The sequence below is a fragment of the Petaurus breviceps genome, unplaced genomic scaffold, assembly GCF_028583685.1.
Source record: "Petaurus breviceps papuanus isolate PSGF00001 unplaced genomic scaffold, PetGlider_PUasm1.0 90977, whole genome shotgun sequence".
Classification (NCBI taxonomy): domain Eukaryota; kingdom Metazoa; phylum Chordata; class Mammalia; order Diprotodontia; family Petauridae; genus Petaurus; species Petaurus breviceps.
In genome coordinates, this window is record NW_027187391.1 from 48289802 (window position 1) to 48317238 (window position 27437).

Here is a 27437-nt window from a genome sequence, read left to right on the forward strand (position 1 = left end):
GATATTGGCACAGGTAGATAAAGTAGAAAGCACCCACATTTTCAAGCTTTTAAAACAGAACAGGCTACCTCAGGCAAAGGTCCTCCTCTCCCCACTCACAGCAACCACCCAACGTCCTGGAAGAGCGCTCCCAGCAGCTCCGGCCCCTGGCAGTGCTCAGCAGGAGTCCTAACTCAAAAAAAAAAAAAAAAAGGCAACCGCCACCAACTGCCAACCGCAGGACCATTAGCTCGGCTTTTCACTTTCTCTTGCTCTGCTATGTCAGCACGTCCATGGGGCATGGGAGATCTTTAAATCCCATAACCCTTACAGCGTTATAGCTTCCTTCCAATGGAAAGAAAAAGTGAGAGCTTACCCATCAGAGCCCAGGGGTAGCGTCTGAGAGGGACCAGAGTGCAAATAGTTTTGAAATGACTTGGCAAGAAAAACTTGGGTCCAAGTTCTGCTTTTGAAACAGAGGGCCTTTGTAACCAAGGACAGGTCACTTAACCTCAGTATTGAAAATGACTTTCTAAGATAGTTACAGAGAAGGTACCTATCTGCATAGGTAGAGGGAGTTTCTTTACCTAAGAGTGCCTTATCGTCAGTCATTAAGCATTTATTAAACACCTACTGTGTACCAAGCATTGTGCTAAGCACTGGAGATACAAAAAGAGGCAAAAGATAGTCCTGGTCCTCAAGGAACTCACTATCTAATCTCATTACAGTGAAATCACAGTTCTAATCCCTTAAGTCACAGATACAAATATATGACAAAATACAGTTTCACAGAGAAGCATGCAAGCATTTAGCATGCTTGTCAGCCCTCTCTTTTTGTTGTTCCTACATTACCCAAAGTCCAGGTCTTTCCAATCTCCTTCCCTTCTAATATTTCACTCTATTATGCTACCTCTTCCAAGGCTTAGTTCTCAAATACTTTATTCTTCTTTTGCATTTTCCCTCATTGAAATTTACCACATAGTTTGGCTTTTAGCTTTTATGCTGATGAGTTGCAAGTCTCGTTAGATCTGGTCCCTCATGCAACCTCAGAATCCCTTTTTGTCTTTAGAACATGTCTGCTTGTATGTACTATCTTCATGCATGTCAGACTCCACATATTCAAAATGTTGAGAATGTTCATTAGAACAGTCACAACCTTACTGCCAATCAATGTGCATTTATTAAACTTATGCTGTGGACCAGCACTGTGGAAGGATGAATGAAAAAGCATTTATTAAGCACTTACTGTGTGCTAAACTCTGTAGATACTGAGATATTCTGTGTTCTCAAGGAACTATCACTTTTTTTTTAACTTTAATTTATTAATTTGTTTGTTTCCTTTTAGTTTACAGGATTCAATTCCACAATTCCTTGAATTTCACATTTTGTCCCCCTCCCTCCCCTCCCCCCCATGGCGGCTTATTATCAACTATAGGATCTGTAAATACTTTCACATTATACAATGGTCAGGTTATAAGAATGGATTGTACCAGCTGGAATGAAAAATGGTAAAGAGGACATAAAATCAAATAAGAGAACGAAAAAGATCAGGTATTTTGCTTCCACCTGGATATAAATTTAGTTCTTTCTAGTTCTTTCTCTGGGTGCACGTTTTTCTCTCCATCATGCGTCTTTTGGGATTGACTTATATCCCTGTATTGTTGAGAAGAGTCCAGTCTATCAAAGTTGGTCATCACACATACGTTGTGTCTGTAATTGTGTACAAATTCCTCCTGGTTCTACTCTTCTCACTCAGCATCAGTTCTTTTAAGCCTCTCCAGGTAAATATGAAGACCGCCTGCTCCCCGTTTCTTATGGCGCAATAGTATTCCATAACATGCATATACCACAACTTGTTCAGCCATTCCCCAATTGATGGGCACCCCCTTAATTTCCAATTCTTTGCCACAACAAAAAGAGCTGCTATAAACATTTTTGTACATATGGGTCTTTCTCCCATTTCTATAATCTCTTTGGGATATAACCCTAGGAGTGGTATTGCTGGATCAAAGGGTATGAAAGTATTTATAGCCCTTTGGGCATAATTCCAGATTGCTCTCCAGAAAGGCTGATCAGTTCACAACTCCACCAACAATGCATTAGTGTTCCAGTTTGCCCACATCCTCTCCAGCATTTGTCATTTTCCTGTTTTGTCATCTTAGCCAATCTGACTGGTGAGATGTGGTACCTCAGAATTGTTTTGATTTGCATTTCTCTAATCAATAGTGAATTAGAGCATTTCTTCATGTGCTTATAGATAGCTTTAATTTCTTTCTCTGAAAACTGCCTGTTCATATCCTTTGACCATTTATCAATTGGGGAATGACTTGTATTCTTATACATTTGACTCAATTCTCTGTATATTTTAGAGATAAGTCCTTTGTCAGAGACATAGGTTGTAAAGATTCTTTCCCAATTTCCCACCTCCCTCTTAATCTTGGTTACATTGGCTTTATTTGTACAGAAACTTTTCAATTTCATGTAGTCAAAATTATCCATTTTACATTTTATAATGTTCTCTAATTCCTGTTTCGTCATAAAGTCATTCCCTCTCCACAAGTCTGATAGGTAAACTATTCCTTGTTTTAGCAGACTGCTTACAGTATCAACCTTTATACCTAGATCATGAACCCATTTAGACTTGATTTTGGTATATGGTGTTAGATAATGGTCTATGTCCAGTTTCTGCCATACTATATTCCAGTTTTCCCAGCAGTTTTTGTCAAACAGTGAGTTCTTATCCCAAATACCAGGGTCTGGGGGTTTATCAAACAATATATTACTGTAGTCGTTGACTTATGAATCTCGTGTGCCTAATCTATTCCATTGATCCACTTCTCTATTTCTAAGCCAGTACTAGGTAGTTTTGATGACTGCTGCTTTATAGTACAGATTGAAATCTGGTAAAGCTAGTCCACCTTCCCTAGCATTTTTTTTCAATAATTCCCTTGATATTCTGGACCGTTTATTCTTCCAGATGAATTTTGTTACTATTTTTTCTAACTCTATAAAGTAGTTTTTTGGTAAATTAATTGGTATGGCACTAAATATATAATTTAATTTAGGTAAAATTGTCATTTTTATTATATTAGCTCAACCCAGCCATGAGCAATTGATATTTTTCCAATTAGTTAGATCTGACTTTATTTGTGTGAAAAGTGTTTTGTAGTTATGATCATACAGGTCCTGGGTTTGTTTTGGCAGGTAGATTCCCAAATATTTTATAATGTTTACAGTAACTTTAAATGGGATTTCTCTTTCTACTTCTTGCTGTTGAATTTCATTGGAAATATATAGGAATGCCAAGGATTTATGTGGGTTTATTTTATATCCTGCAACTTTGCCAAATTTATTTATTGTCTCAAGCAGTTTTTTACTTGATTCTCTAAGTATATCATCATATCATCTGCGAAGAGTGATAGCTTGGTCTCTTCTTTGCCTAACTTGATTCCTTTGATTTCTTTTTCTTCTCTAATTGCTACTGCTAACATTTCTAGTACCAGATTGAATAAGAGAGGTGATAGTGAACACCCTTGTTTCACCCCTGATCTTATGGGAAATGCTTCCAGCTTCTCCCCATTACATATAATACTTGCTGATGGCTTTAAATAGATGCTACCTATTATTTTAAGGAAGGCTCCATTTATTCCTATACTTTCTAATGTTTTTAATAGGAATGGATGTTGTATTTTGTCAAAAGCCTTTTCTGCATCTATTAAGATGATCATGTGGTTTCTGCTAGTTTTATTGTTGATATGATCAATTATACTGATGGTTTTCCTAATATTAAACCATCCTTGCATTCCTGGAATAAATCCTACCTGATCAAAGTGTATTATTCTTGAGATAAGTTGCTGTAGTTTTTTGGCTAGTATTTTATTTAGAATTTTTGCATCTATATTCATGAGGGAGATTGGTCTATAATTTTCTTTCTCTGTTTTATCTCTTCCTGATTTAGGTATCAGTACCATATTTGTGTCATAAAAAGAATTTGGTAGGACTCCTTCTTCACTAATTTTCCCAAATAATTTGTAGAGTATTGGAATCAATTGTTCTTTAAATGTTTGATAGAATTCACTAGTAAATCCATCTGGCCCTGGAGATTTTTTCCTAGGGAGGTGACTGATGGCTTGTTCAATTTCTTTTTCTGAGATGGGATTATTTAAGTAATTTACTTCCTCTTCAGTTAATCTGGGCAACTTGTATGTTTCTAAATACTCATCCATTTCCCTAAGATTGTCAAATTTATGTGCATACAATTGCGAAAAATAATTCCTAATTATTGTTTTGATTTCCTCTTCATTGGAGGTAGATTCACCCTTTTCATTTTTGATACTCTTAATTTGGTTTTCTTCTTTCTTTTTTTTTTATCATATTGACTAAGGGTCTATCACTTTTGTTGGTTTTTTCATAAAACCAGCTCTTGGTTTTATTTATTAGTTCAATAGTTTTCTTAATTTCGATTTTATTAATCTCTCCTTTAGTCTTCAATATTTCTAGTTTAGTATTTAATTGGGGATTTTGAATTTGTTCTTTTTCTAGGTTTTTTAATTGCATGCTCAATTCATTGAGCTCCCTTTTCTCTAATTTAATCACGTATGCACTCAGGGATATAAAACTTCCCCTAAGAACTGCCTTTAATGCATCCCACAGATTTTGGTATGTTGTCTCATTATTATCATTCTCTTGAATGAAATTACTGATTGTTTCTATAATTTCTTGTTTGACCCACTCATTCTTTAGGATTAAATTGTTTAATTTCCAGTTAGTTTTTAGTCTGTCTTTCCCTGGCCCTTTATTGCATATAATTTTTATTGCATCATGATCTGAGAAAGATGCGTTTAATATTTCTGCCTTACTGCATAGAATTGTGAGGTTTTTATGCCCTAGAACATGGTCAATTTTTGAGTATGTGCCATGAACCGCTGAGAAGAAAGTATATTCCTTTTTATCCCCATTCAGTTTTCTCCAGAGATCTATCATACCTATCCTCTCTGAAGTCCTGTTCACCTCCTTAACTTCTTTCTTGTTTATTTTGAGCTTAGATTTATCAAGTTCAGATGGGGGAGATTAAGGTCTCCCACTAGTATAGTTTTGCTATCTATTTCTTCCTCTAATTCCTTTACCTTCACCTCTAGGAATTTGGATGCTACACCACTTGGTGCATATATGTTAAGTAGTGATATTGCTTCATTCTCAATGGTGCCTTTTAACAGGATATAGTTTCCTTCCTTATCTCTTTTAATTAGGTCAATTTTTGCATTTGCTTTATCTGAGATAAGGATTGCTACCCCTGCTTTTTTTACTTTAGCTGAGGCATGATATATTTTACTCCAACCTTTTACCTTTACGTTGTGTGTATCCCTCTGTTTCAGATGTGTTTCTTGTAAACAGCATATTGTAGGATTATGATTTCTAATCCATTCTGCTATCCGTCTCCGTTTTATAGGAGAGTTCATTCCATTCACATTTACAGTTATGATTGTTATCTGTTTCTTTCCCCTTATCCTATTCCTGCCCCTGTTAATGTTCATATTTTTCCTCCCTTCTCCCTTCCCCCCCTTAATAGTTTTCCTTTTGACCACCGCCTCCCTCAGTGTTCCCTTTTCGGCCCCCCTCCCTTTTCCTCCCCTTTTCCCCTTACTACTTCCCTCTCTACAAACCACTCCCACCCCCCTTTTGTAACCCTTTCCCCGTCCTACTACCTGTAGGATATTGTTATACTTAATGAGGTATGCTATTTTTTCTTCGCATCAAGAATGACAGGAACAGATCTCATGCGAAGCTCCTCTCCCTCCCCTCTTTCCCTCTAAAATGATGTGTGTTCTCCTTGTTTACCTTTCTAAGTCACTGTTGCTTCTCGTAATTGGAGGTTGAATTTTCCATTGAGTTCTGGCTTTTTTATCAAGAAGGTCTGGAACTCTGTTATATGCAGTCTCGCTGGGTATGTGATCCTTGGTTGTAATCCAAGCTGTTTTGCCTTCCTGAAAATTGTATTCCACTGCCTCCTATCTTTCAGTGTGGAGGCTGACAAATCCTGTGCAATCCTCACTGTGGACCCTTGATATCTGAATTGTTTGTTTCTGGCCGCTTGAAGTATTTTCTCTTTTATCTGGTAGTTCTGGAGTTTGGCCACAACATTTCGAGGATTTTTCAGTTTGGGATCTCTTATAGCAGGTGTCCGGTGGATTCTGTCCTTTTCTATTTTCCCCTCAGGTTCAAGTATCTCAGGGCAGTTTTCCTTAACGAGCTCTTGGAGAATGTTGTCCAGGCTCATTTTTTCATCATAATTTTCTGGTAGGCCTATGATTCTCAGATTATCTCTCCTGGATCTGTTTTCCAGGTCAATTATTTTTTCTTTGAGGTATTTTACCTCTTTTTCTAATTTTTCATTTTTGTTGTTTTGCTTGGCTACTTCTTGGTTCCTCATAGAGTTATTTGTTTCCATTTGTTTAATTCTGGTTTTTAGCAAATCATTTTCCTTGGTTAATTTTTGAAGCTCCTTTTCCATATCATACACTTTTCTTTTTAGAAAGATGTTTTCCTCATTATAATGCTTTTCGAATTCTGCTATTTTTGTTTTGAGAGAATTATTCATTTTCTCTTCTATCTCTCTCATTTTGCTTTCAAAGTTCCTTTTGATCTCATCTAGGAGAGCCTTCTGTGCTTGGGATCCATTCCCTGTTGAAGTTTCAGCTGTGGGTGTGGAGTCCACATTGTCTCCCTCTGAGGTTGGTTCCTCCCTCTGAGGATAGTATGACTGTAGAGTCTTTGTCTTTGTAGTCTGCTTTCTACCCATTTTGAGGCAGGGTCCTAACCACGCCCCTTCCTCTAGGATCCCAAGCCTTTACTGTAGAGGGTTTTGCCCTGGATAATAGTTACTATATTTTCAGGGTCAGAGGGGGGGTTTGGAGCAAGTGGGGTTCACTCTGTCATCCTTGTCTTTGGAGGTCCTGAAAGGGGCTTTTTTAAAAAAGTCTTTTGTGCTATGATGTGGTAGCCCCCGGAGTGTTTGCTGTCCAGTATAGGGGCCCCTGTCTTTGCTTCTTACCTTGCTCTTTCCAGTCCCAGCCCTTTGGTGATAGGCCTGGTAGTGGACCTTGTGGTTGGTGGGAAGACTTGCCCTCGGAGTTGATCAGGCCTCTTCCTGGCCTGCGTCCGCGTGCTGCCGTGCCGCTGCCGCTGCGCTGTCCCGGCCCGCGTCCGCCTCTGCGCCTACCTGGCCTGCAATCACCACACCACCGCGCCACGCCTTCCCGCGCAGGCTGCTGCGCCATCGTCGAGGCCTCCGCACCTTCCCGGCCCGCGTCCACCTCCGCGCCTACCCGGCCTGCGACCGCCGCGCTGCCAAACTATCACTCTTAACTAGGAAAGACAACACATTTAGCCACTGAGTGAATGGTAAGGCCCAAGAATTTTTAGGTTGTATCAGAAGAACAGATGACATTGCCTGGGAGTCTGGAGGCAGGACAGATGATAAGGCTAAGTGGACCTTAGAATGAAGTGGGAATGAATGTAAGGCCTGGTGTTCTTATATGCACTAGGAATAGAAGACTTCCTGGTCATCTAAGCAGTGTGGACTGTGATGTTGCACATAAGTGACCAGAATCAAGAGAAGAGGGAAGGAAACTTCACCCCGGAAGATGGTTTTCCCACTGTGTAGAAAAGAAACAAAAGTCTCTGCCTCCAGGGAACTATAGTGGTGCCCTGTTGCCTCTCAAACCAGGAGTAAATTTTTTGTCTTTTCTCCTCTCCCAGTCTTCATTTCCATTTCTTTTCTAGACAATACCATTTTTTCCCCCAGTCATCCAGACCTAAAACCTAGGAGCAGGGGTGGCTAGGTAGCACAGTGAATAGAGCACCAGCCCTGGAGTCAGGAGGACCTGAGTTCAAATTCGGCTTCAGACACTTAACACTTACTACTAGCTGTGTGGCCTTGGGCAAGTCACTTAACCCCAACTGCCCTTCCCTCCCCCCTCCAAAAAAAAGCAACCCAGGAGCAATATTTCATTCATATAGAATCATACACAGACTATACCCAAACAATAATCCTCTTTACAACATATCCACGTTGTGCAGTTTGCTTGGTAACCTAGTGAGGATAAATGCTCTGCCTCTAGAGCTAGCCCATTCTACTTTTGGATAGATCTCATTATTATTAACAAGTTTTCCCTTACATCAGTCTTAAATCTGCCTTTCTACTATTCTACCTTTTTGTTATCCCTGGTGTTGCCTGCCTTGTGGGGCTAAGAAGAACCAGTTGAATCCTATTTCTGCCTGACAATCCTATAGATAGATACTTTTGAAGGAAACTATCAGATCTCCCCTAAGATTTCTTTTCCAGGGTAACATCTCTAGGCCCACCCTGTTTCCTGTCTTTTCATCCTGCAATCCATTTTGTGTACCACTATAATAGGTTCATAGATTTAAAGCTAGAATGCACCTTAGAAGCTATGGAGTCCAGCCCCATTATTTTACACATAAGAGGTTAACTGACTTTCTCAAGGTCACACAACCAATCTGGAGTCAGTATTCAAACTCAAGTCTTCCTAACTCTAAAACCAGTACTCTCTCCAGTATGTCATCTAGCTGCCAGTCCAACCTTCCTAAAAGATTCTTTTGTTGAGTGGGGTAGAGCTAAGGTGGTGGTTCCTGGGTGTGCTGGAAAACTTTTCTAGCTAAGAATCATTGTGAATGATTTATTAAATATAGAATATCAAAAGTATTGGTGGGGGGCAGTTCTTGTCTTTCTGAATCTGTGAATGATTGAATATCTTTTCTTTTAAAGTTGATTGCATTTTGATTGGTAGGGGGGAGGTCCCGGGTCGGGGTAGAGTCCAGTGTCTCCGGCTCTTTGAAGGGAAGGTGCAGAACCTGGAAAGAGTGTGCTGTTTCACATCCAGGAAGAAACAAGATGTCAAGCCGGGGTAGGAAGAAGAAGAAGTCCACCAAAACCTCCCGGTCAGCAAAGGCTGGTGTCATCTTCCCTGTAGGACGGATGTTACGATACATTAAGAAAGGACACCCAAAGTACAGGATTGGGGTGGGTGCTCCAGTATACATGGCTGCTGTGCTGGAATACCTGACTGCAGAAATTCTGGAATTGGCTGGGAATGCAGTGAGGGACAACAAGAAGGGGAGAGTCACTCCTCGACACATCCTTCTGGCTGTAGCCAATGATGAGGAGTTGAACCAGCTGTTAAAGGGAGTTACCATCGCCAGTGGGGGTGTTTTACCAAATATCCATCCAGGATTGCTAGCAAAGAAGAGAGGATCCAAAGGCAAGCTGGAAGCCATCATTAGTCCCCCTCCAGCCAAAAAGGCCAAATCTCCGTCACAGAAGAAACCTGTGTCAAAGAAAGCAGGGGGCAAGAAAGGACCCAGGAAAACTAAGAAGAAGCAGGAAGAAGTCAGCAAAGCAGCCAGTGCGGATAGCATGACAGAGGGCACTCCTGCTGATGGATTCACCGTCCTCTCTACCAAAAGCCTGTTCCTCGGCCAGAAGCTGAACCTTATTCACAGTGAAATCAGTAATTTAGCTGGCTTTGAGGTGGAGGCCATTATCAATCCTACCAATGCTGACATTGACCTTAAAGATGACCTAGGGAATACCCTGGAGAAGAAAGGTGGCAAAGAATTTGTGGAAGCAGTGTTAAAGCTTCGGGAAAAAAATGGTCCATTGGACATCGCTGGAGCGGCCGTCAGTGAGGGCCATGGCTTGCCCGCCAACTTTGTGATCCACTGTAACACTCCAATATGGGGTTCTGACAAGTGCAAAGAGCTTCTAGAAAAGACAGTGAAGAACTGTTTGGTCTTGGCAGACGACAAGAAGCTGAAATCAATTGCATTTCCATCAATTGGCAGTGGCCAAAATGGTTTCCCCAAACAGACGGCAGCACAGCTGATCCTGAGGGCCATCTCTAGCTACTTTGTGTCCACAATGTCTTCATCAATCAAAACGGTTTATTTCGTGCTCTTTGACAGTGAGAGTATACGAATATATGTGCAGGAAATGGCAAAACTAGATGCTAACTGAGTTGAAAGAATTAGAAGCAGCCCAGACTCACTTGGTCCTTTTCTCCAATTTAAAATTAAAAAGAAAAAAGAGTTTTTAACTCCTAATTGTGAGGCAACACCCTTTATTTTCAGTTTTGTTCATCTAGGGGAATGAGGTTTGGTTTTTTGGGTTAATTTTTTTTGACCTTTTAAAATGTTTTATGTTAGCACTGATAGTTGGCGTTACTGCTGTTAATGCAGTGTTTCAGCCCTTGTATGATTTTAGTGTAATCTAGGAGATTTTATAGTTTTATTTTAATGAAAACCAAATTGATGCAGACAATAGTGGGAAGTACATTGTCTTTTACATGTGGAAGAAACCAGGAAGCCCTATTTTGTAACTGTGTTGTGGTACCTAATCCTACATTGCGTGATGTTTCCTCTCATCACATTGTTCTCATTTTTTTTTCCTAAAACAACAACAACAAAACACAAATCACATCTAATTCCTGTTTACTTACTATCTTAATGATGGATCTGGAAATGTGAAAAAGGAGAAGCCTGTTGTCCTTAATTATATTTGCAATTTGTAATTTGTGTGAATTAATTTAGTAAAATGTTAAACTGTTAAAAAAAAAGTTGATTGCATTTTGTTTAAGGAGCTAGAAATAAAGAAATGAAGTGTTTTTTAGTCCCTTTTCCAGCAGAGGGTGCTCTGGAATGAAGATTTCTGAAATGTCAAGTTTCTTATAGAAAGATTAAGGAGACGATGTCTTGCTGTTCTTGGTTTCATAATTATCCAACTAAATTTTGCATATTTATTTTTTCCAAATTTAAAAATTTACCAAATATTTTTATGCACCACCTACCTTTGATCTAATTCATGTAGTTCATTTATTCATATACTTGTATGTTAAACTTAAAATATATTTATATATGTACACACACACACACACACACACAACTTTGGACTAAGGGGCAGAAACAGCAAATTAGGTTAAATGATGTTCCCAAGATCATTCAGAGAGTAAGAACAGCTTGGATTGGAAAATTTCAACCTTCAGGTGTCCCATGTGTCCCACCTTCTCCTTAAGTGAGGAAAAATTAAAATGAATTACCAGATATTTCTTGATCACGTCTAGTGTGCTTTCCACTGTGCTGGCTTCTATGAACAATCGGTTCATTTTTTTCTTGTAATCAGTTGTACTAGTGTTGTTTAAGCCTTCAGGGGCTCTGACATTTCTTTCCCTCTGGCATACACTGTTTTCAGTAGCCATTGTGAACTATTAGATATGTGTATATTCTTTAATAATAGAGGTTTCAGGCCCTGTGAAGGATTTTCTCCATAATGTGATTTGTCTTTTCAACGTTCCTGCCATTTCAAAGATATTGTATTATATTCTGCCTGTCTGCCTCTGTTTCTGTTTTTCCCTTCTCTGATAATTTTGCATGATAGCAGATTAAGCATTTATCCAGTTGGTGACCACTTTCAGTTCCTTGTTCTTTCACAGAAAGTCCAGAATTTCCCTTCCAACTCTTAGAATAGTTCTTCACAGTTGGAATTTTACTGTTTGCTTTCTTATGATGCTGAATCTGTTTCCTAATATGAGCGCTTGACTTTGTGTGAAGTTTAATGCTCATTTCTCTGATAAACACTCTAGATGCCATCTAGAAGGTGTGAAACAATATGCATGGAATTTCATAGGAAAATTAATCAGGGAAGAGTATTTTGCTAAGCAACAAGTGAAATTAGATTCTTGAAGTTAGGATGTATAGACCTGCTTAGCATGGTTGTGCAACTTTCTTGTAGCAGGCAATATTCAGCAACTTAGAAGTAGGAAAAGTGGAGGCAGATATTGGAATGATAGAGAGTTGAAGGTTAGCTGAGGAAGAGTGGAAAAACCAAAGGGGCAAAGGATTCAAAGTGGAGGGAAATACATATTTGAACTGGTTAACTTATAGGGTCAGATTGAAAAGGAAGGAAATGAGTCTGGAGCAGGAAACCAGAACAGGAAGGGAAGGAGGGAGTGAATGGTGCCATAAGAATGAAAACTAAGTTTGGGAGGAATAAGGCAGAGGAACAGTTTGAAGGATAGGAGATTATGATCAGGGAGTGAAATTTCAGAGTTCCTGATGAAGTTGACACCATTTGGGGTGATGATGAGGTAAAATTTAAAATAAACTTAACCTTTTGTGGTACAGCATGCCTGAACATTTCTGTGGGGTGGAACAAAGTCAGAAGATTTGGGTTCGTGTCCTTGTGACAGCATGTAATCTCTCAGCTTTATGTTTATCACTTGTAAAATAAAGAGAATACTTGCATTTGAGTATAAAATTGCAGAAGGTTCATTGTGAAAGAACTCTATAGGTATTTTAGTATTAATAGAATAAAGAAAAGTATGAGACAGAATCTTTTGGTTTTCCTTTAAAAAAGTATCTTCTTTATATGTGAAAAACCATAAAAGAGTCTATAACAGAGCTGGAAAGGAATTAGCAACCAGGATGCTTCAGGGTCTTGGAATAATGCTGTCCTAAGATTCATTAAAGAAACTAGGGGTGTTGATTTGGACATGAAAAGATTTAAGCAGTAAAGAGGAGACACAATAGCTAAGTATTTAAAGAGTTAAGAAGTAAAAGAGGAATAGACAGAGTAGTGGGTAGAAGTTGCAGAGGGACAAATTAATCTTTTTGTAGGGGGAAGTTTGCTCATAATTAGAGCTATCTACAAATGGAATGGGCTGCCTTTGGAGGATTGTAAGCTACTTCTCCTAGAAAGGCTTTGAACAAAGGCTGAATGACCACTTACTGGGGATGTTAGAGGGTGCATTGCAATTCAGGTATAGGTTGAACTAGATAACCTGTGAAGTTCTTTCCATCTGTGGAGTTCTCTGATTCTGTGTTATTTAATTATCAGTGATTTTTTTTTTAATGTTAAAGACCTGTTATGTTTTTTCCCTTCTAATCCACTTCTGCTTTATCTTTTAAGGGTGTGCCAAATAGTATACATCAATGAATGTCAAGTAGTGTCTGTATATGCTCTCCTATACCCTTTGTATACATCTTTGCTATTTCCTATAGCTATTCAACCAGGACAGATGTAATAACTGTTCTGTTTTTGCTCCTCTCTAATTAACTGTTTCTAATTAGTATCTAATCAGTACATTTTGTTCCAGGTTGTTAAATTGAGAATGTTGCCATACTTAATCACCAACTTCAGACTTCACAAATGTTATTTTATCATCATAACATTTTTAATTATGAAATTTTAATCAAAACTGCCTGTATTCAGTATTCACTGAACACATACATTGTGCTAAGAATGTAAAGCGATACAAAATTTGGAAAAAGGCCCTTATCGGGCTTTTAATCTAATCAGGAAATAGAAACAAAATATCTATAATATACTAATGGGAACAAAATAGTAAATTGTAAAAATAAATATTTTGTGAAGACTATGTAAATATAAATATATATGTGTGTGTGTCTATATATATAGACACACACACATATACATACACACTTATGTGTATGTCCAAACTGGAAATGCTTTTTAAACGTTGAGGTCATTAAGGAGATTATCTGATATCAGAATTAATGTGAATTAAGTAGTTTTTTATAAGCAAAAATGCATGTGATGATTCTTGAATCAATAGATGAATTTATTTTGATGGACTTATTTAGAATTTGATTTGAGTGATTTTTAAAATACTCAATCAGAAATACATTATAGATTTTGCTTTTCGTTTTTTACATTTGGAAGAAATTTAAAGATGAGAGATGTGAAGTAGTAAAAAGTTTTGGCACTTTTGGAAGTTATGGATTATTTTGTTACTGTCAAGACTGTTCCTGGTGCAACCCTTGGTTTGCATTAATGTATCTAAGAAATCATGTACTGCCTCAAAGAATTAGTTGTTTTAGTTCATTTCAATTTGGATAAAAAATTTCAACTTGTATTTGAGTATAAAATTAGAGATCATGCTGTATCCTAAGAATCCTACTGAGTCCTGTGTTCATTTTCATTTCAACATTTTCAGTTTACTTCTTACCTGCTTTCCTTAAGTCACTAATTTTTCTGTGGCTTAGGAATCTCCCTTTAGTGCAAGTCATGTCATTATTAGTTCTCCATCTTTCTTGCCTCTGATGTTTCAGAAATGTTTTGAAATTCCTTGAGTGCCAGGCTATATGTAAAGTTTTAAATTTTGTGTTGGATTTTAATTTTTAATGTGCCAGGAATATACAGAGTTTATAATCTAAACTTCAAAAGTTTAGAAACAAAGGTCCAAATAAACTCTGATGCTCAGTATGTTGCAGTGGGAAAGCACCTTATAAGATTTTCTAGTCCAAAGGTGGGGGAACCTGCAGCCTCAAGGCCAGATGTGACCCTAAGGAAGTTGTCACTTTTTTTTTTTTGACCAAGTTCAAGTTTTACAGAAAAAATCCTTTTTTAAGGGGATTTTTTCTGTTACTTTTGGATTCAGTCAAAGGGCCACACTCGAAGACCTAGAGGACCACATGTGGCCTCGAGGCCAGAGGGTCCCCATTCCTGGAGTCCATAGGTTCCCAGAGTGGGCAATACTACCCTCTGGGGCGGGGGGGCTGGAACAATCCAGAGAAATGGTAGTAGTTTGAAATAATGCAAATTAAAAAAAAAAAACTGTTAAAGGGTTAAAGAAAGAAGATTTCCAGGGGAATGCTAAGTAAATTTTTTTTTTAAAAAGGGACAGTAGGCCAAATAAGTTTGGGAACCTCTGAAGTCTTATCCCCTTCATTTTACAAATGGATGTTATTTCTCTATAACAGTAGAAGAATGCCTTTTTTTGGTACCATAGAATTATAGATCTGCACTTGGAAATGACCTTGGAAACCATTTAGTCCAAACTTCTTATTTTACATATGAGGAAATTGCGTCCCAGGATAGTTAAATGACTTGCCAAAATCACACAGGAAACAAACTGTAGAAGTGGGATTGTTGAATCCGTTTCCTCAGAAAGGAGATTCACTTTTAGTGGACAGATCATAGGATGTAGAGGAGGGACAACTTAGTTCACATTTACCTCTTGCATTTATTAACTGTGGGACCTTGGGTAGTGTACTTGTACCTCAGGCAACTCCCTAGAACTTAGCTATTGAGTTTTAGAATGGTTTGATAGTCTGGGGATAGAAAGTTTCCACTCAGGAGTATCATGGAAATTGTAGATCCTCTGCTTATTTTTATTTTGTTTCAGGAGTGATTTTGAAGCTGGGACGTTTGAGATGTTCATAATGAGATGCTGGTTACATTTTAGTACATTTTATTTACTTGTCTTGGCATTTGACTGAGTGAAGAATGGAAGAACTCTGATGGTTATAGCAAACCTAATTGACATCTCTTAGGAATGTGCCTTGAGAATTCTTGCCTCAGATTAAATATCAGCTGTTATCACATTTTTGCACTTGCCACTTAGGCATCCTGAGAAAAACCTGCTAGATGTGCTTGACATAGCTATCATCAAGTGTTCTTGGTTACCCTTGTGATACATTTTTGTAGCCCATGGTTTCAGAAGTTGAATAACATGTCCCTCCTTGACATAACCACCAGGGAGTGGTAGAATATCAAAACCATAAAGTAATTGATGTAAGTTCTGTTCCATATTTTATCAATCAAAAAACAAAATTAGGAAAGATGACTGATGACTTCTCATTTATAATAGCAAAATTGCAGATATGGGTGTTTTTCAGCAAAGAAAGAAACTCTGCATTATGGCTTGCTAACTAGCATTTTTAAAAATCTATCAACAATTTTCAGAAAAAAAAAAGAAAAGAAAAAAATTGATTGAAACTAAGTGTGTCTTTAAAACAGAATCTTTTTATACCAGGGCCTTGAGGCTAGCTGGAATAGCTGGATTTTTTTTTATTTAAAACATGACACTAGAAGTTTTTTTTTCTTCTTTTTCTTTCCTTAAAAAATTTCTAAAAGCTGACTTTCCATCAGCAGCAGAATATGTATGTGTATATATATACAAAAATAGAAAGAGGGAGGAAGAGAGAAAGAGAGAGACTCAATACTTTGCCTAAAGAGTTTAAAAGTTATATAGTATAGCAGAATGAATGCTGGACTTGGAGTTAGGAATATCGAAGTTTGAATTTTGCTTCTGACATTACTTCAAAGAGGTGACAAGGCATGACTAAAAATTGGTTGGACTTTTAGTTCATAGGATCATAGGTTTAGATCTAGAAGGGACCACAGATTTCCTAAGATAGTAGGGTGATAGGTTTAGAGCTAGAAGAGACCTTGGAGATCATCTAATCTCAGATGAGGAGACTGAGTCCCAGAGAGGTTAAATGACTTGCCTAGGGACACTCTCCTAGTAAGAACAATGTGGGACTTTTGATAACAGGACTGAGCAACCATCATCTGATAACTACAAGAAATGAGAAAGAATTAGGTCCTCTGGACTCCAAATCAAGCACTCTTTCCATGCTCTTAAGAATCTACTCCCCCTGACATTTTATTTAATTGAGCATGTATTTGGTCAGAAGGGCAGATTTTATATGTTGTCAGTAGTTGAAACTTGAATGAAAAATATCACAGATATTCAGCTTTATGTTCAGCATTCACTGTTTCAGCATAGCAATCTGTCTTGTCTAACATAGTTTAAAAAATGATACATTGCATTTCCAGTTATGGGGTGTTTTTGTGGCGGATTCATAGGATGAGGAGTGTGTGGAATTATTTTCCCCCAAATTAAAGAGTTAATATGTATCAGAGGAGAATTTAAACCCAGCTCTTCCTGGCTATAAAGCCAGTCCTACATCCATTATGCTAAAAAGCCTTTCATTATTTGAGATGGGAGTAAATAAAAGTCTGGTTGAATTCAAAGGTTTATTGTTGTTTTAAGTAGCAAGAGATTAAAATTTGCTCTATGTTTAGTTTTTATGACAGTACTGAAATATACTTGAGATTCAGGTTCTGTTTTGTAGGTATCAGAATCTTACTGTATTTGACATCAGGCTTTACTCATTTTTTAATTATATAATAGCAGTGAGCTATCAAAGATTGCATTCTGATTCTTTCTCATTTCTTGTAGTTATCTGATGATGGTCGCTATGTCCTCTTATCAATAAGACAAGGATGTGATCCAGTTAACAGACTCTGGTATTGTGATCTACAGCAGGAATCCAATGGCATAACAGGTAAGTTCTGTTTAAAAATAAGGAAAACAAATTTCCAGAAACTCCATTAAAGAGGCTATAATTGTAACATCAAAATTGATTTCTGAGGAAGCTTTCTTCTCTTGATTATTATTATAATCTCCTCTGTGTGTGTATTTGTATGTGTGTGTGTGTGTCTGTCTGTCTGTCTCTCCTCTCTTTCTCTGTCTCTGTCTCTCTCTGTCTCTGTCTCTCCCTCTCTCTCTGTCTCTCTCTTTCTCTCCCCCCTCCCTCTCTCTCCCTGTCTCTCCCTCTTCCTCTTGCTCTCTTCCTCTCTCTTGCTCTCTCCCATTATCCTAAAAATTAAAGTGAATAATAGCTTAACTAAATATTAGTGTTTTGTTGTATAACAAGGTTCTAGACTGCTGTTGAGTAAATTGTATTCTTATCACCTATCACTAGTTCAGTGGTGTACTTATCAGTGTGGATGATCCTGTCATGCAGAAGTGGCCCATCCCTGCCTGCTCCTGCTATGGGATTTTAATCTTTAAAATTCCCTAAATCTTTCATAGAGATGTTCTGAGTGTTGGGCTTTCTTTGGATCAACTGTCTCTTATCACTTTTGATCATGCACCCTTCTCAAACACAACACACAAAAAAAATGAGTATTTGCCTCCAATAATGTATTAGTTTATAAAGTAAGTACTTATACCATCTCACTATATTATATCTTTATGAATCATAGACAAATAATAAGGCATTAAAAATAAGACAAAGTAATTTTACTTATTTGTACAAATCCCTTTTTACTCACAAAAAATAAATATTTTAATAGAATTAAAATAATACTTGTTTTTAAAAATAATTCATTTGCTGAGAGCAGTGTGATTGAATATATTTCATTGTTATAGAGAAATTCTTGTCTATATCCTGGGAATTAGATGAATTGTAAGTTATAAATAATATTGTGTGTGTGTGTGATTAGATGAATTATAAATAATATTGTGTATATGTGTATACACACACATGTAACAGTTTGGTAGTAATCCATTGATTTGATCAAGTACTTAGCTAATTAGATGAACATTTTTTTTGATAATTTTTTTCTTGAAAGATACACAAAATACAAAATAGTTCATAATAATCAGTGAACATAACTTTTTAACAAGTCATGTTTCTTTATGTGTAGATAGTCACCTTATAGAGTACAAAAACAATAGATAAAAACGAATTTTCCAATTTCAACTTAGCAGAAACTTTTCAATATAAATCCATTTTTTTTTCCATGATTCTGCTAGAGAGGTTGCATTGTAAAGTGGAAAGAACACTGATTCTGGAGTCTGAGGACCTGGATTCAAATCCTGTCTTCTGTGCTTTTTCTGCCTGTGTAACTTTGGACAAATCACTTAACCTTCCCTCAGCTTTTCTTTCATTCTCTGTGAAGTATGAAGAGTTTGGACTGCCTGGGTTCTGATGACTACTTTTTGCTTCTGGTGATTGATATGGGCACAAATGATACTACCAGGAGGCATCTAAAAAGTATTGCTGAGGTTCTTTTTGGCCCATTTGCTACCAGAATGAAGACCATTCTAAGCAACCAGACCGTCAACATCCTAGATGATGTTGACATCTCTCTTAAGGGTCAGACAGTTATTGTGAAGGGACCCAGAGGAATCCTTCCTAGGGATTTCAACCATATCAGTGTTGAGTTCAGTCTCCTTGGAAAGAAGAAATGACTCCATGTGGACGAGTGGGGAAATCGAAAAGAACTTGCAACCGTACACACAATCTTCTTGAAGGAAATTATAATTGAGCTTGTGTCAAACTCAACTGCGCTGATCCAACAGTCAAAAACAACGCTATCAAAATTTTCAGATGGCATCTATGTTTCTGAGAAAGGCTCAGTGCAGCAAACTGATGAATAAGTTGGAAAAGATGCCAAAGGCCATGTCTTGAGGAATGAACACTTACTCAGATGTCAAAATAAAAATAGCTAAGGGTTGTGATGTCTTGGGTAAGAAACTGGAAATTTTAGGTGAATAGGAGATCTCATTCTGGCCAGTTGAAGAAAAGAGCTTCACAGAGACAAGCAGATACAGGAACTGAACATATGGATAAGAAGATGGTTTCTGAGAATGGTCTTGGATTTCTGGAAATTAATATAAAACCCATGTAGAAAATGAGTTCTTGACCGGGGATGGAGTCCCAACAAGGACTGATAAATATTATTTGCCTTAACTCTTGCATATCTAATTAAAAGGGCTTTAAATTGATAGAGAAAAGAACAGGGGAAACTTTGTATATCTACTAAGTTAGGTACTATAAAAAGTAGTTATAGTATAGAAACAAAAATTACAATAGAGAAACCCAGAAATTCACAGATGACAAAATCCCAAAAGGCAACTAGCAGTAAAAATCCGTGGCTTCAGATATTAATGCAGAAATGTTCAGCATAAGGGTAGCAAGCAAGATAAACTAGGGGTTTCAAGACAAGGAAGTAAATTTGACCCAGTGAGTTTCACTAAGGTTTGGTGAGATGGGACCAGTGACCTAAACATTGTTCTCAGATAGACCTTATCCAAAAGAGATGAATAGGCAAAAAGGGTAGAGGTAGGAAGGTTGAAAGAGAGAGATTAGAATAGCACGGTATATGAGGAAATCCTACTCAGCTGAATACATTGTATTGTCAATATAGACAATACTGGTGGTCTTTAGACATTCCTGGGACAGAAAGAGCAAATTGATGAGTTTGGGAAACAGATCACTGGCCTGGTTTCCATCATCCAGACATCTGCTCTTGTGCTCTCCTGACAGAAGCAGAGCAACTATTACTTAATTTGTCTTAATGATAATTTTATCCTGTAGAAGGTGGAGTAAGCAATAGAAGGAACTGCTCTTTTGGAACCAATCCTAGACAACCTAGAAGAATTGGCTACTGAAGTAGAAATGATGAAAACCTTAGAAAGTGTTGACTCCTTAGGAATTAAAAGGTGATGAAAGCAAGGCATAGTTGACTGGACACCTACCCTGGATTTTAGAAGAGCAGATTTGAGAGAGTTCAGAAAAAGAAGAGGTAGAGATCCATAGACTAATTTCTGCAGGAAATAATCAGCCTAGAAGGGACAGGCAGTTTTCAGGAAGGAAACCTGAAGACATAACAAATAATGTGGAAAATTGAAAGTTATCTAAAGAAATTAGTGTGGGTACATAGGGAACTTGCCAATTAGTGTGTGTATGTGTATATACATACATACACACATACATATAAACATGTGCATATCTGTTTTAGACTTATAAAAAGTTGTAAGAGCAGTTAATGAAGGATGAATTCAGAAGTGTGGCATGCTCCTATAAAGAGTATAAAAATATTAACACTTAGAATGAGCTGAAATTGTTCATGAATACTCATGACAGTAGTAAGGTGGGGGTTTTGGTTTGTTTGTTTTTTAAGTAATGCTGGGAAAAAGAGAAGGGTAGAAGGGATTTGGTGGAGTAAATGGGCCAGTAATGATGAGCAACAAGGAGAATGCCGAATTTCCCAGCTCTTAACTTTTTTTGGAAGGAAGAATCATCTTTGGATCAGAGAGAAGAAGAACAAAATAACTGAGTTAAAATTCAAGTAGAAATTAAAACAACATTTAACTAACCTAGATAAATTTAAGTCACCAGCCTAAGAGAACTGCAAACTAGGGCATTGTAAGAACTGGCAGAAATGATTACTGATCCACTGATAACACTTCCCATGCTGAACAAAAGGGACAGGAAGGCTGCAGAACTGAAGAAGGGAAATTATCCCCTTTTTCAAAAAATAGAAAAGAGTGGAGTAGAAGAATGAATATGACTTCAATTCTTGGAAATATTCTAGAAAAGATTTTGAAAAGGATTGTATATGATCCTTTCCTTTTCTAGACGTTTGCTAAGGGCTAACATGACTCCTACAAGAGCAGTTCATGCTTAAATGAACTTTATTTCCTTTTTATTTAGGGTACTAGAGGAGTAGATCAGAAAGTGATATAGAGGGAGTTTTCCTAGAACAAGAGATCTTAACCTTTTTTGTGTCATGGACTCTAGGCAATCTGGTGAAGCCTTTGGAAGCCTTCTCAGAATCATGTTTTCAAATTGGTAAAATAAAATCCCTAGGATTACTAAGGAAACTAATTATATCGAAATATAGTTTCACTTTAAAAAAAATCATGTTCATGGATCGCAGACAAAGAACTCCTGTCTTATATAGTTTGTACACTTATGTGGATTAAAATTTGTTGCCCAGCAAGACAAAATGAAATTATTAATGATTTGGCATCAGATTAAAAGAACATCTCAAGTAGAATGCTCCAAGCTCTGTTCTTGGCTTTGTCCTAGTTAGCATTTTATTCCAGTTGCTAGGATGGGGATATAAATGGTGCCTTTGTCATATGTGCAGGTGATTCAAAGCTGGGCAGAATCGGAATCCTTGAGTTTACACATGCTAGACAGTTGTGTTATATGCAGTAAGATAAAATTTAATAGGGATAAATGTATCTTCCATTTGGGTTCAGAAAACCAGCTTCACAAAGAGATGTGGCTAGATAGTAGGTCATATAAAAGATATCTTGGGATTTTTGTGAACTAGAAGCTCAATATGAGTCAAGAGTATGATATTGCAACTTACAGAAAGGCTTCATTAAAAGAGGTATAATTTATAGGACTAGGGAGACGATGGTTCTGCTACATTCTGCCTTAGATCCTGCTCTGGGTGCTGCACTTGAAGAATGATGTTGGTAATGTGAAGAACATTGAGAGGAAGGTGACCAGAATGGTGAAAGGCTCAAGATCATGCTCTGTAAAGATCAGGTAGAGAAACTAAAGATGTCTGGAGAAGCAAAGATTTGGGAGAAACATAATCTTAAACTATTTGAAGAGCTGTCATGTGCAAGAAATTTTGACATTTTGTCTTTTTCCGTAGGGTAGAACTAGGAGCAGGGAGTGGAAGCTGCAAAGAGGGATAGAGGCAAGGGAAGGAATAAGCATTTTAATAGAGACTGCTATGTGCCAGGCACTGAATTTTGACTAAGACGTTTTTATTTTTAATTTTCACAAAATGGGACCCCATGTCGTGTATTATGTGTCTAGTACTTTCTGGAAGACACTCCCATTGACAAATTGGTAGAGAAAGTCTTCTTGCTTGGCTACCTCTGTCATCTGATCTGTGTCCATTAAACTTTTTCTCGTGGGATCACATCAGAACTGTTATGTATACATCACAGTTTTGTTCTTTGGATGATATTACTACAAAAGCAATCCTTTGAATCATTGAGCAGCCTCCAATTAAAGCTTTGACAAAGTTTGAAAATCAGCTAGAGCAATGTATTGCACAAGATAGTTATGTTGAATCTTAATAAGAAAGATAGCAATATTTTAAATATTTAATCTTTCAGATTTTTTTTGTCAGTCTGTAGCATTTATACTTCTGAAGTGATCAAAGTGGAAACGTGCATGCACTAAGACTTTTGGGACAGCCTGTACATGAGCTGCATTGGGATATATAGTGCACTCTTCCTCACCTGGAGGTCTTTAGGCAAAGGCTGAACTTTTCAGACATGTAAGGCAGCATTTTGAAGGCATTTGTTCTTTTGAAAGGGGTCTACTACATTATGTAGGAAATTAGACTCAACTATTTCTAATGAGCCTTCCAACACTAAGACTCTGATTCTGCCACTTGCTATTTTGGAGGAACTTAATATAAGAAAGTTAATTCTTTAACATCATCTATGGAATGTAATTTAAAACAATGGCAAGTGTTTTACTTGTAGACTCCTCATCTTAAGAATCTTATGTTATTGCTTGGTAGAAAATTACTATTCTTGAATGACTGTACTTTGTTTTCAGATAACAAAAAGCTGAAATCCCTAACCCGGACATATATAGTTTTACTATCATTGGTGATTTTACATAGAGATTTAATTAAATAAAAGCAATAATACTGTAATGATAATGATATAGAGTAGCACACACACACAGAGTGCTTTAAGATTTTCAAAGCACTTTGCATATGTTATCTCATTTGTTCCTCTCAACAATCATTTGAGGTAGATACTGTTTTCCTCATTTTTCAGATGAGGAAACAGGCTGACAGAGGGTTAAATGACCTGCCCAACTTAACAGAGCTAAGTAGGATTTGAACTCAAGTGTTATTGACTCCCAAGTCCAGCACTGTTCCAACTTAGCCTCCTCTAAGTGATGAGATAATAGTCATTATTGAGAAATAATTACTTAATATAAGAAAACACTGTGTTTTTCATATTTGAATGTACTGAGATACATTTGGCTTAAATAGAGTGTTAAGATCTGCTGGATTTCCCAGATAAATGATTGTAGAATCAGGAATTTACTTGAAACTTTTCCTAAAAATCTCCCTGGGATGGAAATAAACTAAAAAAAAAGTGACTCTTTCTCATTATTCAGACTTGCCTACTTCACCTTATTTCATTTGCTCAATGAGCTACAGGTTGCTGTTGTTTTTAATCATCCTTATTGGGAAAGGAAATAAAATTGTTATAGGAGTCAGTGGATATGCAGAATACAGCGATCAAAGCTTTTCTGTATATTCTTGAAATTTGTACCTTTTCTGATTTTTGGTGACTTATTACAATTTCGTATTAATTCTTTTTTTCAGAAATACTTGATAAATCACCTTTATTTTATAATGTGAAACCAATAGTGAAGAACAGATAGTTTCATTATGTACTACTAGTGAGTATTTAGTACCTTTGTTAGAATTGTGAGACTCCCTTCCAAAGGGCAGACAGGTCCTTATTTTGTACAAGGAGTAAATAAGTGCTTGGTGTTGAATTATTAATAATCTGGTCCTGAAGAGGATTCTTTTGTGTTACTTAGAATGAGGGGAGGGGAAATCCTTAAATAAACCATTTATGTGGTATCTGTAATTGTTAATTATCATTAATAATTTATGAAAAGTAACACTCATTTTCTTCATGTTTTATTTTCTATCTATTGCATTTTCCTCTAGACTCCAGAAAAATGTAAGGAATTTTATAAAAGCATTTATAAATATAGACCACTTACCTAACAAAAATTTTTGCATAGGTAAATTCTACGTTTGGTTATATAATTATATAGTAATCTCTGGGTTTGTACCTTTTTTCTTGTCTCTTTCAAGTTACGTAGGTCAGTGTAGTTTTTTTTAGGTTCTGTGTCCTTTGAGGGCAAGAATTGTATCTGTTTAGTTTGAGGTTGGGGCTTCCACATTGTTCTCTTGTGATACAGTCAAAAGAGGATTTGTATCCTAGCTATACATTGAGCATGTTCCCCCAGATCCAAACTATTTCAAGAAAACTGCCATCTTCCTTCTCTTCTGATCAGTGCTATGAAAGGATCTACGCCCTAAACAATTCAATTCGGTGAAAACTGATTAAGAATGCTAGATTAAGGTATTAGCTGTATTAGAGTTGTGTCATGGTGTATCAGAAAGAAAATTGAGTCTTATTGCCAGAAAACCTGGTATTAAGTCCAGTTGTGAAACACTTTTACCCACTGTGTTACCATGAGTAAATTCATTTTAAATTCTCAAAGCCTCAATTTTTTCCCCTGTAAAATGGAATAAAACTTGTACTACCTACCACAAAGAATTTTTATGAAGAAAGCACCTTGTTAATCTTAAACCACTATATACAGGATTGAGTCATCATCATAATCATTTTAAGCACTTATTGAGTACAGCCTGTATCTCTACAATATCTCTTAGGCCCTTGGGATACACAGTTAAAAAATTCTGAAGGTAGGGGTGGCCAGGTGGCGCAGCGAGTAAGAGCACCAGCCCCAGAGTTGGGAGACCTGGGATCGATTCTGGGCTCAGATACTTAGCACCACACCTAGAAATAACAGGCCGTATAACCTTGAGCAAGTTACTTATCCCCAATTGCTTAAAAAAAATTCTGAAGGAGAACCCTTAAACAGGGTTTAAGATGTGTGCCCTAATAATAGACATTAGATTGTAACAAGTACGTAGGAAAGGTTGAAGAGGGGTGATAGATTGAGGTAAAGGGCATCTCTGAGAAAGAGCATCCCTTTTCTACTTGGAGGAATTAAGAAAGGCGTCTTGGAACATATACCACCTGAAATGGGCCTTAAAAGGAAGAAAAGAATTTTAACAATGATAGTCATGGAAGGAATCTGTTCCAAGAATAGGGGTTAACCTGTATAAGTACATAGTTGGACAAGATTAGAGAACAATTAGCAGTCCAGTTTGGATGAAAGTACATAGACAGAAGTACTGTGAAACAAGACTAGAAAGGTATGTTGGAGGTAGTTTATGATGAGACCAGAATGCCAGCCTAAGAAATTGGTACTTTATGTTCATCAAAGGTTTTTGAGCCAGGTAATGTAGCCTCATGATATTTGTACATTAGGAAGCTATGGTAGCTATGTAAAGAGTAGCTGAGAAAGGGGAAAACCACTAGAATCATTGAGGAACTATTATATTAGACTGAATGTGAGCTAATGAGGGCCAAAACTAATAATAGCCCTTAGTTATGTAATGCTTTAAGACTTAGAAGCTGTTTATTTGTAACCATAGCCCTGTGAGGGAATGTGGCCAAAATGCTCATTATCCCCATTTTCCAGGTGAAGAAACAAGCTTTAAGAAATCAAGTAATTTTTCCCAAAGTAAACCACCATTGAAGTAGTTCAGCTTGGATTTGAATTGAGGCCTCCTGACTCCCAAGTCTAGTGCCTTTTCCACTGTGAGGCACTGTTGTTTAAAAGGTGTGTGAATAGAAAAGAGGAAAAAGTCCAAGTGATATAGACCTGACCATATCACTGAGATTCACGAAAGTTGTATCTTGGATTTTGAAGAGGCCTCAGAGGCCATTTCTTTTGACCTGTGCCTAAGGATTCGCTTTACAGCATCCTCAACAAGTAGCGATCCCTCCATTGCTTGAAGAACTCTAGTCAGGCACACCTCCATTCAGAAATCTTCTGTGACTCCTTTTTGCCTAATTGATAAAAGTTCAATTCTTTTTCAGAATTGAGGGCTCTATATAGTCCATTGCTATCCTGCCTTTCCAGTTTTATGCAGTTATCCCTTCCACGGACAACTTTCCCCATCATGGTTTTGATATATTGCAAGTAGACATAAGAAATAAAATGAGAATATTTTGAGTTTTGTGGAAGCCTCAGAAGACATATGAAGGCCAGCAGATAATAGAAAAGTTTAGAAATTCAGAAATGCATAAAATATATGTATAGTATTGTATAATATCAATGTATTTTATGTTTTAATACCATAATAATTCAGACTTCTTCTCTGGTATAACAGGAGGGCCAAAAATTTTTGTGTGAATTTTCCGGATTGTGATGTGGAACGGATAATTGCATATATTATTCCCTTTCACGTACTGTATACTGTGAATTGGATTATTCTTTATTCCTGTAAAATGGTCATCTGGCATAGCCCCTCATTTTGCAGATGGTAGAACTGAGTCAGAGAGGTTAAAGGCCTAGCAACTGGCAAAGCTGGGATCTGAACCCAGGCCCTCCAACTCCAGCTCTTAACACTTTTTCCTCCTGTACCACACTGGCTACCTTATCCCACCTTTTCACCATTTAATTCTTAGCAATTTTTTAAAGCTAGTCTTAGGATTTAGAGCTGGGAAGAGACCTTGAAGATTATTTAGTCTGGACCTGTCATTTTACAGATTAAGGTGGCTGAGGGTATAGTTGGGCCTTTGAGGAGAAAAAAGTTTTAGAAAGGCTTCAGTGGAGCATGTTGTAGATGAGATGATGAGTAAAGAATTGACTTTCAACCAAGGAGGCCCAGTTGAGGCTGGATGATATGAATCTACTTTGTGCATTCTTTCCCTTTTATATTTTCAATTGCCCTATTGAAATGATGGGTGCCTTCCCCATCCCCTACTCCCTACTCTTGAAACTCAAAGAGCTTATACCTTTCTTACCATTTCAGTTTTCTTACCTGGCTGTTGCACAGTCTTCTAACAGAGGCAGCAGTTCCTCCTCTCATTCTTCTCTCCTACAGTTTCCTTTTCTTCCACACAATCCTCTTGTACCCATTTTCCTCTCCATACAGAGGACATACAAATCTTGTCAGAGGACTGATTTAGCCTCATATTTTACCAGACTTATTTAAGAAAACCACTCATTTTATAGCTGACATTTCAGTTTACTTGAGGAAATGAAAGTATTTTCATTTTTTAAATAATCTTCAAAATTAAAAAAGAAAAACTTTTTTTTTTTTTAAGCAATTGGGGTTAAGTAACTTGCTCAAGGTTACATGGCCAGTTATTTTGTGAGGGTGCCAAGTATCTGAGGCCGGA

At 37.2% G+C, this 27437-nt stretch overlaps 2 protein-coding genes across 3 annotated transcripts in view; both read left to right on the forward strand.

The window, feature by feature from the left end:
* The window catches only part of PREP (prolyl endopeptidase), a 292033-nt gene that overhangs the window by 182671 nt on the left and 81925 nt on the right, over positions 1–27437 (forward strand). For both annotated transcript variants that reach the window (XM_069077132.1, XM_069077131.1), the window contains one exon: positions 17043–17148. In XM_069077132.1, the coding sequence (XP_068933233.1) occupies positions 17043–17148 (106 nt within the window). The remainder of the gene's footprint in view (positions 1–17042; positions 17149–27437) is intronic.
* On the forward strand, positions 8847–10613 carry LOC138153006 (core histone macro-H2A.1-like). The gene has a single exon (XM_069077133.1). It carries the CDS (start codon positions 8894–8896, stop codon positions 10013–10015), a length of 1122 nt encoding a protein of 373 aa, XP_068933234.1. The 5' UTR covers positions 8847–8893; the 3' UTR covers positions 10016–10613.